Source organism: Oncorhynchus keta, chromosome 35 (genome assembly GCF_023373465.1).
Source record: "Oncorhynchus keta strain PuntledgeMale-10-30-2019 chromosome 35, Oket_V2, whole genome shotgun sequence".
Taxonomy (NCBI): domain Eukaryota; kingdom Metazoa; phylum Chordata; class Actinopteri; order Salmoniformes; family Salmonidae; genus Oncorhynchus; species Oncorhynchus keta.
Genome location: NC_068455.1, coordinates 31,596,002 through 31,609,569, shown reverse-complemented (window position 1 = coordinate 31,609,569; position 13,568 = coordinate 31,596,002). Strand labels below are relative to the sequence as shown.

The window sequence follows — 13,568 nt, the reverse complement described above, 5'->3', positions numbered from 1 at the left end:
TCCAGTTTATTTGAAATGTATTAAAAAGCGACAATGAAAATAAAGAGAGAAGCATATTTCACAAATAAGGTAGGCTCCTTTTTTTTTTACAGGAAATGACGGGTTACCCCACTTGGCCCCTGTCCATCTATAAAATATTTATCCGCTGATGGAAATCGGCTCTGAAAGTATGTCTCGGATATTACGCTCAGCTTCTTGGGGTAATAAGCTCGTCCCCTTTTCCTTCTGTGCTCTGATTGGAGGAAGTGTTGTCTCAGGAATGTCTCGAAACTATTTAAATAGCACCTATGTCCACAGTGTTAGTAGAATAGTCTGAGCATCGGAATAAAGACAGAACGAACTTGAGAGTTTTTAGCGAACATTAAGATTTCTAAGACTATTTAACACATGGAATAAATTGGAGAATTCAAGAAGAAATAACGGGACAACGAAGCTCTGACAATCAAGGAGTTTCTTCAACTTATCCATCTGTGACTTATTTATTTTATTTTATTCAGGTCGGTAAAGCTTTTTGTTACGTTTTTTATAATTGGACTGTAATCTTTAGAAGTGTGTAAATGACAATACCTATTTAACTGTGTTTCTACCTTCTGGTTTAAACAGATTTCTGAGGTTTCAAGATGAAGCTGACAGGAGTCTTTCTCCTTTTGGTGCTTTGGAATTGTGAGGGCAGCAGGGTGGCAGGTGAGACTTTGTAAATGTTTAATTAAATATAGAAATATTAAAATCAACAATGGAGTTATTCTGTTAAAAGGTCTGGCAATAGTTTATCTGTGAACTTAAAGTTGCCCATAGACTCACTACAGTTTCTCCCTTCACAGAGAGTAGAGATGATAACAGTGTATACGACCTATTCGAGCTTGTGAAAGTGAACAAACGGCACCAAGGTGTTACCTTGGTAAAAGGCGCAGATCCTTACAGCCCAGCCTATAAGATCCTGAACGCAGACCTGATCCCCCCGGTTCCCGAGATCTCCTTCAGGGACCTCATTGATTCGATACAAGCTGAGAGGGGATTCCTTCTCCTGGTCAACTTCAAGCAGTTCAAAAAAACCAGGGGCAGTCTTTTGACTGTGGAGAGGGATGACGGATCAGGACCGTTATTCGAAATCATTTCTAATGGCAAGGCGCAAACTCTGGATGTGGTATACTCCACCGGGAACAAGCAACAGGTAGTGTCCATAGAAGATGCGGATCTAGCGACTGGACACTGGAAGAATATCACGCTGTTCATTCAGGAGGATCGTGCCCAGCTGTTCGTCGGGTGTGAAGAGATCAATATATCAGAAATGGACGTACCCATTCAAAAGGTCCTGACGCATGAGGTTGCCGACATTGCCCGTCTGAGGATCGGAAAAGGAGCTGTGAAAGATAGATTTATGGTAAATATGAATTAATTTATGAGTTCATAAATACATTGCAAATAATGTTGTAATTGTATACAAATAAATGTTACAGTTATAGCCTAGTCTGAGTAAGTCCAACCTTGTCCTGAAGCTATTGCGAGCAGCGCAGCGTTTGGTGCTCGAGGATAGTCACACTCACAGACATGTAGCCTAATGTTCGACATAAAACTTAAAATACGCCATTATGATCCTTTAGGAAATGTATTGAAAAGATGTAAATGTGTGGATATGGAATAACTCCAAATGCAATGTGTACGTCTGCAGGGAGTGCTTCAGAACGTGCGCTTCGTTTTTGGAACCACTTTGGAGGCGATTTTACGCAATAAGGGATGCCAAAGCTGTAAGTGTAAATTACAAAATATAAACGTTCTTTTGCATTTAAATGTTGGAATTACTATGTATGGTATATGTTATCCAATGCTTGTTAATTGTACAAATCTAAATGCATTCCATTAACAAATATAATTCATACTAACTCTATTGCTATGGTCATTAAAGCCAATTCACAGTGGGTGTTATTATGCTGTTTGTGGAAATGAATATGTCTGTTCTTCTCCAGCTGCAACTTTGACTGATGTCATGACACTGGACAATCCAGTAAATGGGTCCAGCCCAGCAATAAGGACTGATTACACTGGCCACAAAACCAAAGGTGAGACCAGACTTCACACTCCATGGACAAAGTCATTTGCTTAATACTGGTCTGTGTACAACTGTTAATGTGAAAGAGGTAGGTAACTAACGGATTGCTTTTCTCCTCTCCAGATATTCAGCAGGTCTGTGGTTTTTCCTGTGAGGATATCACCAGCATGTTCAAGGAGCTCAAGGGGCTTGGTGTGATTGTCAAGCAGCTGTCAAACGAGCTCAACAGAGTGGTAAGCATAGGAAGCAGCTTGGTCTGCACACTGTCCTCCTTTCTCCCTCCCTCTCTAGTCTATCTGTTCCCAGTTAAAACCTCTCCACTGCACAGCCACTTGTCCCTGGAATGGCATTCCCTGCCAGATCCCTAATGACTCCCATATGAGGACACAAATATGTTTGGCTGTCATTTAATTTGTATTTACTTCAGTTCAATTAAGCTACGTCTTAATCACAATGTTGGTAGGTGATTAATTTCTACTGGAACCTTGGCTATGTAAAAGTTTCCATCCTCGTGTCTGAAACCATGCTCCTCTCTCTACCTCCCCTCTGTGTGCAGAATAAGGAGAGCACTCTGCTCATGAACCAGATGAACATCCACAGTGGGGTCTGTCTTCACAACGGCATTGTGCACAAGGACAAAGATGAGTGGACTGTGGACGACTGCACAGAGTGTACCTGCCAGGTAGGTGTCATCACACTTGTTGGAATGCAGTTATCCAGTAATCCGGCCAGTAGTAAGCTGTGTGAAAACCAGGCAGTAGCTCCTAAACCCCTTCTGTAATAAGGTGCTAATGGACTCTTATGTTTATAGACTTAAGCAAAGCCCCTGTGTCCGTCTGCTATCCATCACCTCACCTCTAATAAGGTGTTAGAGAGAATGGCAATACAGCACTGTGTGTGTGTGTGTGTGTGTGTGTGTGGGGGGGGGGGTCTGCCCTCTCTTTCCCACCTACTCTCTCACTAAGGGTTGTCTATTTGGATAGGTATCAAGAATGTGTCTTTAATGAGGACATTTGCTCAGACCCTCTGTTCTGCCTTTCCATTGTCACTATCCTTCCACCCAGCACCTTGCTTGCCTGAACCCAGTGCAGGTGCACAGAACTGGGGTGGTAGCATAGCGGTGAACCCCCTGCCCTAGCCAGAGACCATCCCAATGTTCCCAAACATAGCAATTAATCCTGGCAAAGCAGCAAGCGCTTTTGCGTAATGCAAAGTTAATGATCCAGATTATTTTCCTTTGCTGTTGCCAAACAGTCTGCTCTGGAGACAAACCCATTACTAATCCCAGCAATCCTCTCTACAGAACTCTGCCACTGTGTGTCGCAAAATCTCTTGCCCCCTGATGCCCTGTGCCAATGCCACCGTGCCTGATGGAGAGTGCTGCCCACGTTGTGGAAACCGTGAGTATTATTCTTTGTAGTACTTTTTTGTGAGCTGGACATTGAACTAGAAGTTTAACTTTAAAAAAAAAAATATATATATATATATATATATATATATATATATATATATATACAGTACCAGTCAAAAGTTTGGACACACCTACTCATTCAAGGGTTTTTCGTTATGTTTACTATTTTCTACATTGTAGAATAATAAGTGAAGACATCAAAACTATGAAATAACAAATATGGAATCATATAGTAACCAAAAAAGTGTTAAACAAATCCAAATATATTTTAGATTCTTCAAAGTAGCCACCCTTTGCCTTGATGACAGCTTTGCACACTCTTGGCATTCTCTCAAGCAGCTTCATGAGGAATGTTTTTCCAACAGTCTTGAAGGAGTTCCCACATATGCTGAGCCCTTGGCGGCTGCTTTTCCTTCACTCTGCGGTCCATCTCATACCAAACCATCTCAATTGTGTTGAGGTCGGGTGATTGTAGAGGCCAGATCTGATGCAGCACAATACAACTCTCGTTGGCCAAATAGCCCTTACACAGCCTGGAGGTGTGTTTTGGGTCATTGTCCTGTTGAAAAGCAAATGATAGTGGGACTAAGTGCAAACCAGATGGGATGGCGTATTGCTGCAGTATGTTGTGGTAGCCATGCTGGTTAAGTGTGCCTTGAATTATAAATAAATCATGACAGTGTCACCAGCAAATCACACCTCCTCCTCCATGCTTCACGGTGGGAACCACACATGCAGAGATCATCCATTCACCTACTCTATGTCTCACAAAGACACGTTGATTGGAACCAAAAATCTCAAATTTGGACTCATCAGACCAAAGGACAAATTTCTACTGGTCTAATGTCCATTGCTCGTGTTTCTTGGCCCAAGCAAGTCTCTTCTTATTATTGTTATCCTTAAGTTGTGGTTTCTTTGCAGCTATTCGACCATGAAGGCCTGATTTACACAGTCTCCTCTGAACAGTTGATGTTGAGATGTGTCTGTTACTTGAACTCTGTGAAGCATTTATTTGGGATGCAATTTCTGAGGCTGGTAACTCAAATGAACTTATCCTCTGCAGCAGAGGTAACTCTGGGTCTTCCTTACCTGTGGCGGTCCTCATGACAGCCAGTTTCATCATAGATCTTGATGGTTTTTGCGACTGCACTTGAAGAAACTTTCAAAGTTCTTGAAATTTTTCGGATTGACTGACCTTCATTTCTTATTAAAGTAATGATGGACTGTCTTTTCTCTTTGCTTATTTGAGTTGTTCTTGACAGAATATGGACTTCATCTTTTACCAAATAGGGCTATCTTCTGCGTTCCAGGTTACTACCTCATGAAGCTGGTTGAGAGAATGCCAAGAGTGGGAAAAGCTGTTATCAGTGCAAAGGGTGGCTACTTTGAAGAATCTCAAATATTATTTATATATACAGCTGAGGTCGGAAGTTTACAAACATTTAGGCTGGAATCATTAAAACTAATTTTTCAACCACTCCACAAATTTCAAAACTATAGTTTTGGCAAGTCGTTTAGGACATCTACTGTGTGCATGATACAAGTAATCGTTCCAACAATTGTTTACGGACGGATTATTTCACGTATTATTCACTGTATCACAATTCCAGTGGGTCAGACGTTTACATACATTAAGTTGACTGTGCCTTTAACAGCTTGGAAAATTCCAGAAAATTATGTCATGGCTTTAGAAGCTTCTGATAGGCTAATTGACATCATTTGAGTGAATTGGAGGTGTACCTGTGGATGTATTTCAAGGCCTACCTGCAAACTCAGTGCCTCTTTGCCTGATATCATGGGAAAATCAAAAGAAATCAGCTAAGACCTCAGAAAAAAAATTGTAGACCTCCACAAATCTGGTTCATCCTTGGGAGCAATTTCCAAACGCCTGAAGGTACCACCTTCATCTGTACAAACAATAGTACGCAAGTACAAACACCATGGGACCATGCAGCTGTCATACCGCTCAGGAAGGAGACAGGTTCTGTCTCCTGGAGATGAACACACTTTGGTGTGAAAAATGCAAATCAATCCCAGAACAACAGCAAAGGACCTTATGAAGATGCTGGAGGAAACAGGTACGAAAGTATCTATTTCCACAGTAAAACGAGTCCTATATTGACATAACCTGAAAGTTGGCTCAGGAAGGAAGAAGCCTCTGCTCCAAAACCGGCATAAAAAAGCCCGACTACGGTTTGCAACTGCACATGGGGACAAAGATCGTACTTTTTGAAGAAATGTCCTTTGGTCTGATGAGACAAAAATAGAACGGTTTGGCCATAATGACTATCGTTATGTTTGGAGGAAAAAGGGGGAGGCTTGCAAGCCGAAGAACACCATCCCAACCGTGAAGCATGCGGGTTGCAGCATCATGTTGAGGGGGTGCTTTGCTGCAGTAGGGACTGGTGCACTTCACAAAATAGATTGCGTCATGAGTCAGTAAAATTATGTGGATATATTGAAGCAACATCTCAAGACATCAGTCAGGAAGTTAAAGCTTGGTCGCAAATGGGTCTTCTAAATGGACAATGACTCCAAGCATACTTCCAAAGTTGTGGACAACAAAGTCAAGGTATTGGAGTGGCCATCACAAAGCCCTGACCTCAAACCTATAGAAAATGTTTGGGCAGAACTGAAAAAGCATGTGCAAGCAAGGAGGCCTACAAACCTGACTCAGTTACACCAGCTCTGTCAGCAGGAATGGGCCAAAATTCACCCAACTTATTGTGGGAAGCTTGTGGAAGGCAAACCGAAACGTTTAACCCAAGTCAAACAATTGAAAGGCAATGCTACCAAATACTAATTCAGTGTATGTAAACTTCTGACCCACTGGGAATGTGATGAAAGAAATAAAAGCTGAAATAAATCATTCTCTCTAATATTATTCTGACATTTCACATTCTTAAAATAAAGTGTTGATCCTAACTGACCTAAAACAGGGAAACTTTACTTGGATTAAATGTCAGGAATTGTGAAAAACTGAGTTTAAATGTATTTGGCTAAGGTGTGTGTAAACTTCAGACTTCAACTGCATATCCCCCCCAATTTCGTGATATTTAATTGCGATGCAATTACGATCTTGTCTCATCGCTGCAACTCCCCAACGGGCTCGGGACAGGCGAAGTTCGAATCATGCATCCCCCGTAACATGACCCGCCTAACTGCACTTCTTAACACCAGCCCCCTTAAATCGGAAGCCAGCTGCACCAATGTGTAGGAGGAAACACAGACGACTGGAGTCAGCAGGCGCCCGGCTCACTACAAGGAGTCACTAGAGTGTGATGAGCCAAGTAAAGCCCCCCGGCAAAACCCTCCCCTAACCCGGACGACGCTGTGCCAATTGTGTGCCACCCTATGGGACTCCCGGTCACGACACTACAGACCCTGGGATAAAACTTGGGTCTGTAGTGACGCCATGCAGTGCCTTAGACCGCTCCGCCACTTAGGAGGCCCTAGAAGTTTCACTTTTTTGACAACCTGCCTATGAGGTGTATTTTTTCTTGCCAAATGTCTTCCATTTTACTTTTCATTAACTTTTCTCAGTCCTTCACATTCCCTGACCTTGGAATACCAAGTCTCAAATCTCCTGGGTTAAACTGATTCTAAAAAGGCACTGTTCTTCACAAGTCCTTTGCCCCCCTGGCTGAGCTCTGCTGTGGTAATAGCTCTCCCATTATCTCTCTGCCCCCAGCGAGTGACTATGCTGAGGATGGCTGGTCCCCCTGGTCTGAATGGACCCATTGTTCTGTGTCTTGTGGACGGGGTATCCAGCAGCGAGGTCGCTCCTGCGACCGCATCAACAGCAACTGCGAAGGCACTTCTGTGCAGACCCGCGACTGCTACCCTCAGGAATGTGACAAGCGCTGTGAGTAAACCTACTATTTGTACTCTACAGACTCTCTCAGTAACATCCTTCTCATATGTACTCTAATAGCACATTAATTAATAATTACATGTCTGTCCTCTACAGTTAAGCAGGATGGTGGTTGGAGCCACTGGTCTCCCTGGTCTTCCTGCTCTGTGACCTGTGGTGAGGGAGTCATCACCCGCATCCGCCTCTGCAACTCCCCCACTCCCCAGATGGGAGGCAGAGACTGTCAAGGACAGGGCCGAGAGACAGAGGTTTGCCAGGAATCACCTTGTCCAAGTAAGCAGAAGAGCAGCATCTAAACACATGCACATATATATCCATCTGTCTGGAGATACAGGTGTAACTCATCTCTCTCTCTCTTTCCTTTAGTTAACGGAGGCTGGGGACCCTGGTCTCTGTGGGACACCTGTTCTGTCACCTGTGGAGGTGGACTCCAGACTCGCCAGCGTCTCTGTAACAACCCTGCCCCCAAGTACAATGGGAAGGAATGTCAGGGTGACACCAAAACATCCCAATTGTGTGGCAAAGAGGACTGCCCTATTAGTAAGCATTTTTATCAATAGATTATGGTATTTGTTATGTTTTACCTAACAGTGTACAAATCCAATATTGTTCAGTATTTAAAATCAATATGCTTCTGTTTACAGATGGCTGTCTGTCCAACCCATGCTTTGCTGGAGCTAAGTGTACCAGCTTTGATGATGGTTCCTGGAAGTGTGGCTCATGCCCAGTGGGCTACACCGGAAACGGCATCAACTGCAAGGACATCGACGAGTGCAAGGAGGTCCCTGATGCATGCTTCACACTCAACGCAGTCCACCGCTGTGAGAACACTGAGCCAGGCTACAACTGCCTTGCCTGCCCCCCTCGCTACTCAGGACCACAGCCCTTCGGGAGGGGAGTGGAGCAGGCCACAGCCAAGAAACAGGTGAGACAGCAAAATACAAGAATGAGAGGATTCATTTTTATTCTGATGCTAGGAGCTCAGAAGCACATCTTAACCCTACATATCTCTCCCTTCCCCCTAGGTGTGCACACCCCGTAACCCCTGCCAAGACGGCACCCATGATTGCAACAAGAATGCTAACTGTATCTACCTGGGTCAGTTCAGCGACACCATGTTCCGCTGTGAGTGCAAACCTGGTTACGCTGGCAATGGCCACATCTGTGGAGATGACACCGACCTGGATGGATGGCCCAACAAAGACCTCCTGTGTGTGGAGAACGCCACCTACCACTGCAAGAAAGTAGGAAGGATCCCACTACACACAGTCTATTCCTAGCTTCTCCACTGTGTTATTGTGGTTATGGCTCTCTAACCAACCCTTTTGTTTTGCAGGACAACTGTCCAAACCTTCCCAATTCTGGGCAGGAGGACCATGACAAAGATGGGCTTGGTGACGCTTGCGATCACGATGATGACAATGATGGGATCCCTGATGATAGGGTGAGACATCAAAACATCCTCTCTCTCAGGACTTTGGTATCCACAGAGAAACTAAACATAGCAATCAGTAGGCATTTCTCTTCTAGGCTAGAGAAAGTAGAGGAGTCATGGAGAAATATGAGAAATAATATCATTTTGGGCTTGTGGCCAAAAGTCAAAACAGCATGGCCTTATGCCCATAATTCATAGTGTGCATACTGTAAATAGGCTAGGGAGAAATTATGTGGTAAGAAAACACTAGCTTTCTCAGAGTGAAATATCAGATTCCAGCACAATCACTCACACACTAGCTAGCTGTAAAGTCAGAGTTTTACCATTTCAAATACAATAGCCTCTCTAATACTGTATTTCCAAGGTACTAATGGTATTCTTTAACAAACATTTTAATAATAGGACAACTGCCCAATGGTCTACAACCCCGCTCAGTATGATGTGGACACAGATGACGTTGGTGATCGCTGTGATAACTGTGTGCATGAGAGCAACCCTGACCAAGTCGACACAGACAACAACGGAGAGGGAGATGCCTGTGCTATTGACATTGACGGTGATGGTAAGACATCATCATTACTCCAGCACCAGAAAATGACATTTCTCAGTGCTGTCAGTCATTGTCAAAGTCCTTATTAAAAGGTATCATAGACCAATGTAAGTGTGTGTTCACTTCACAGGTATTCTAAATGAGAGGGACAACTGCCCCTATGTCTACAATGTGGACCAGAGAGACACTGACGGGGATGGAGTGGGAGACCACTGCGACAACTGCCCTCTTGAGCACAACCCAGACCAGGTAACTGCAGCTTTCATCTTCTAATACATAAGAACCCAATCCTATCAAATATCTTCCCTAGAGGGATGTAGAACTTTCATAGGCCCCCCTGCCTTTTAGAACAGTAGCCACATATTGCATCAGTGGTGAGTTTTAATGAAAGACAGGAATGAGAAAGCTATGAGAAGAATTTGTACAATGCTCCTCCTCCCCTTATTCATTCCCCCTTTTTGAAGCGATATGAATGTGTGTGTGTGTGTAGTCTTGCCAAGGTGAAAGGACACAGGATTCTTGTTTGAAGAGGCCTTGCTAGAATACCTGAAGACAAGGGGGTACATTTAAGATGAGGGAAATAATAGTGTTTCTCATGTTAAGGGAGATGAGTGGTGAAATACATTCATCATGTCTGCGTGCATTGAAGTAGAGAGAAGTTTCTCTTATACAAGTGTGTAAGAATGTGCTTTTGTCAAGACTAAATGAATTGTGTTGTCCTCCAGATTGACTCTGACTCAGATCGTGTGGGAGACAAGTGCGACAACAACCAGGACATTGATGAGGACGGTCATCAGAACAACATGGACAACTGTCCCTATATCCCCAACGCCAACCAGGCCGACCACGACAAAGATGGCAAGGGTGACGCCTGCGACCACGATGACGACAACGACGGTATCCCTGACGACAAGGACAACTGCAGGCTGGCCTTTAACCCTGACCAGCTGGACTCTGATGGTGAGTCACTCTCCAGTAGCTCTATTCAACTGACCTATAGAACGATTCATCTAGAAAGATACAGTACTCGCTACTGAAGTGCAGTGTCACAGAGATTAACATAGGGTCAGCCTGTTGTCTCCATGACGGAGTGTCTAAGTGTTTTCCTCTGCCTCCTCCTATCAGGTGATGGCCGTGGAGATGTTTGCAAAGATGACTTTGACCAAGATAACATACTTGATATCTACGATGTGTGCCCTGAGAACTTTGCCATCAGCGAGACGGACTTCCGCAGGTTCCAGATGGTACCACTGGACCCCAAGGGCACCTCCCAGATAGACCCCAACTGGGTGGTCCGCCACCAGGGCAAAGAGCTGGTGCAGACTGTCAACTGTGACCCTGGCATCGCTGTTGGTATGTACTGCACCAATAATATAACAACTTTGGAACTAAGGAAAACAACTACAAAAATAACTACCATTTGTAGATCATGGGTCCATTGAGAAAAGTCCTAACCATCGCTCTTTGTTGTCTATAGGGTTCGATGAGTTTAACGCAGTGGACTTCAGTGGAACGTTCTTCATCAACACAGACAGGGATGATGACTACGCTGGCTTTGTGTTTGGCTACCAGTCCAGCTCCAGGTTCTATGTGGTGATGTGGAAGCAGATCACACAGACCTACTGGTCCCACACCCCGACCAGAGCTCAGGGCTACTCTGGAGTGTCCATCAAAGTAGTCAACTCCACCACAGGACCTGGGGAGCATCTGAGGAACGCCCTTTGGCACACCGGTGACACTGCTGGACAGGTACACTTAGCATGCCCTCCACATTGAGAGCACTGGCCATATCTAAAAGCAGTGAGAGAGAAAACCACTGGGTAAGAAACATTTTTCATGTATTTTTGTTATTCATCCTCTTAGGTACGTACTCTGTGGCATGACCCCAAGAACATTGGCTGGAAAGACTACACTGCCTACAGATGGCACCTGGTCCACAGGCCCAAGTCTGGACTCATTAGGTGAGCTCAGATTACTTTTAGCTCTGAATGTCCTCCGCCTTTACCAAGGCCACACAAACTCCTGCTTTCATGAGCTACTGATCTCATGTCATCTTCCCTCCTTTTAGAGTTGTGATGTATGAAGGCAAGAGAATCATGGCGGATTCTGGAAATATCTACGACAAGACTTATGCTGGTGGAAGACTAGGCATGTATGTCTTCTCTCAGGAGATGACATACTTCTCAGACCTCAAATACGAATGCAGAGGTAAGATGCTTTTTTATTCATGTTTTGGCAAACAAAAAACATACTTTGAGTCTGAATTTTTACAGGGATTTAACATATTTTTTTTCCTTCTCCTTTTCCTCCAGATTCTTAAATTAGACCAGAGAGAATCTCTTAGAAGAATGTATCTACCTGCTCAAATATACATGTAACGTATGACCTGGGACCTTATCTTTATTACTCTTTCCTTTGCGACGCGCACATTAGTGTAATGGAGAGCGAGTGTGCAGCATTGAGGCAGACCGACCTCAGGACATAGGCCAACTGACTGCCCTGTGATGACTAGACGCCTGCACTAACAGCAGGTTGAGCATAACATTGCTCAGGGAAGAAATCGGTCTCCCTCCGTCTCTGAAGTTTCTGTTTCTCTAGCTGTACTCAGACAGATATCTCTGCACTTCTCAACTAGTTGGTATCCCCTCTCTGGATGGAGGTCCAAAGGGAAGAGTATTTTCTTTATTTTTGAGCATTACTTCAGATCTGCTGTGGACCCAAAAGGACTTGAGTTGTTTCCAAATGAAGAAAGCAGTAGATGTTTTACAGGTGGGCCAGAGGTACCTGTTGAAGGAACTGTGGAGGCACCATGGACAGTACGGATTGACTGTTACCATCAAAGAGAGTGAATGCTACCCATGAAGAGCTTTGTGATAAAGGCACCTAAGCCAATTGTAGTCAATGCATTAACAATTTCAAAAATTCTAGATAACTTTAAATTCCCCCTGAGTCTAGAAATAGTTCTATTTTGTAACTAATTGGCTTTTAGTAGACCCTTGAAGTTCAGCTCAGTATGAAGTATGTCCTCAGGGTTTGACCAGGCTTGCCAAATGGTTTTTCAGGAAATAACTCTCGATGATATATGGAAGGAGCATAGAACCAGGACTTGCACCAAAAGCCAATATAGACTACTAGCGAACAACAACAACACCAGAATTCCAGGAATATATTTTTTGTTTTCTCTCATCTTAGTATAGACATAAGTGGAGGGACAAAAACCACATGGGTCAGTCTAACCTGCCTTAAAAGGACTATGGTTACTAAGGTTGTATATAACTTATTACATATTTTGTTTGTTACCATTTGAGAGTATTGACACATGATCCTAGAGTTAGGATATCTCTTGTCTTTTTTCATCTCTGTGTCTTATTTTCATAGAAACCTGTTCTAAATAATTGAAATCTTTCAACCGGGATAAATCCCTCTAAAAAGTCCTCTTATAACAGTGTTCAGTACTATCAGTATTATCACTCATTCCAGCCTTCCAAAATAGACTAATTAGGTGTCATTTAAATCTCATTGTTCTTTTGCACAGTATGTCTGACTTGTGTGCTTGAGAATGTGTGTACATCTCTGATGGTAAAAACAAAGGAAAACCTTTATGTACAAATATTACCTCATTTTTTTTTTTTATTGAAACCAACAAAACATGATAGTACCTTTTTAGCAGCAGAATTTGGTTGGCTTTTTTTGTGTATGCTGTCCTGTGCATTTGTAATGGATAAATTATTGTTAGGATTGCCTGTTCTGTGTTAAGAGGTTATTTCACATGTGTAGATAAATGCTATTTAAATAATTTATCAAGAAACGTGACCTGTGTTTCTGTTTGTATAAACTTGTTTGCACACTGACATGAGGATGTCTTTGAATATTGTTTTGTTTTGTATATTTCCTTTCTTTTTTTACTGTTAGTGATGCTTGTCTATAAACATTTTTACCATAGTTTTACTCCCCAAATGTTGTTTCTACTTCTGTCAGTTATTTTGTAATCTCAACCAAACAATAAATACACAAGGGGAAAAAACTGTTTGTTTGAGTGTCCTTTGCTTGCTTGTGGATACAGTATATTCTCAGTTTTAATAACTACAGTATTACAAAACATTACAGGGATAGATGCCATATTCTGTCAACTGCTGGAATCTATTACTTGATTCCTGGGAGCCCTCTGAGAAAGGGAGTATCCTTGAGAGTCAACAACACGATCATTTAAGATGAACTATGGCCCAGTTTTAGAACATTAACCACATTCAA

At 43.1% G+C, this 13,568-nt stretch overlaps 1 protein-coding gene across 1 annotated transcript; it reads left to right on the top strand.

Moving 5' to 3' along the window:
• The first annotated feature begins 288 nt into the window (after positions 1 to 288).
• On the top strand, positions 289 to 13,259 carry LOC118368340 (thrombospondin-1-like). Its single transcript, XM_052496890.1, has 22 exons — positions 289 to 497; positions 604 to 684; positions 822 to 1,381; positions 1,670 to 1,745; positions 1,965 to 2,057; positions 2,171 to 2,280; positions 2,604 to 2,729; positions 3,351 to 3,447; positions 7,150 to 7,323; positions 7,429 to 7,605; positions 7,699 to 7,872; positions 7,977 to 8,257; positions 8,358 to 8,576; positions 8,669 to 8,776; positions 9,170 to 9,329; positions 9,448 to 9,566; positions 10,043 to 10,277; positions 10,443 to 10,670; positions 10,795 to 11,066; positions 11,181 to 11,278; positions 11,386 to 11,525; positions 11,630 to 13,259. The coding sequence occupies exons 2-22, from the start codon at positions 621 to 623 to the stop codon at positions 11,635 to 11,637; spliced, it is 3,519 nt and encodes a 1,172-aa protein (XP_052352850.1). The 5' UTR covers positions 289 to 497; positions 604 to 620; the 3' UTR covers positions 11,638 to 13,259.
• The last annotated feature ends 309 nt before the right edge of the window (positions 13,260 to 13,568 follow it).

Coding starts and splice junctions, on each gene's coding strand:
- LOC118368340 (XM_052496890.1), top strand. CDS start 621: ATGAAGCTGACAGGAGTCTTTCTCCTTTTGGTGCTTTGGAATTGTGAG. Junction 9,567..10,042: donor TTGAGCACAACCCAGACCAG/GTAACTGCAGCT, acceptor GTTGTCCTCCAG/ATTGACTCTGACTCAGATCG. Junction 10,278..10,442: donor TGACCAGCTGGACTCTGATG/GTGAGTCACTCT, acceptor TCCTCCTATCAG/GTGATGGCCGTGGAGATGTT.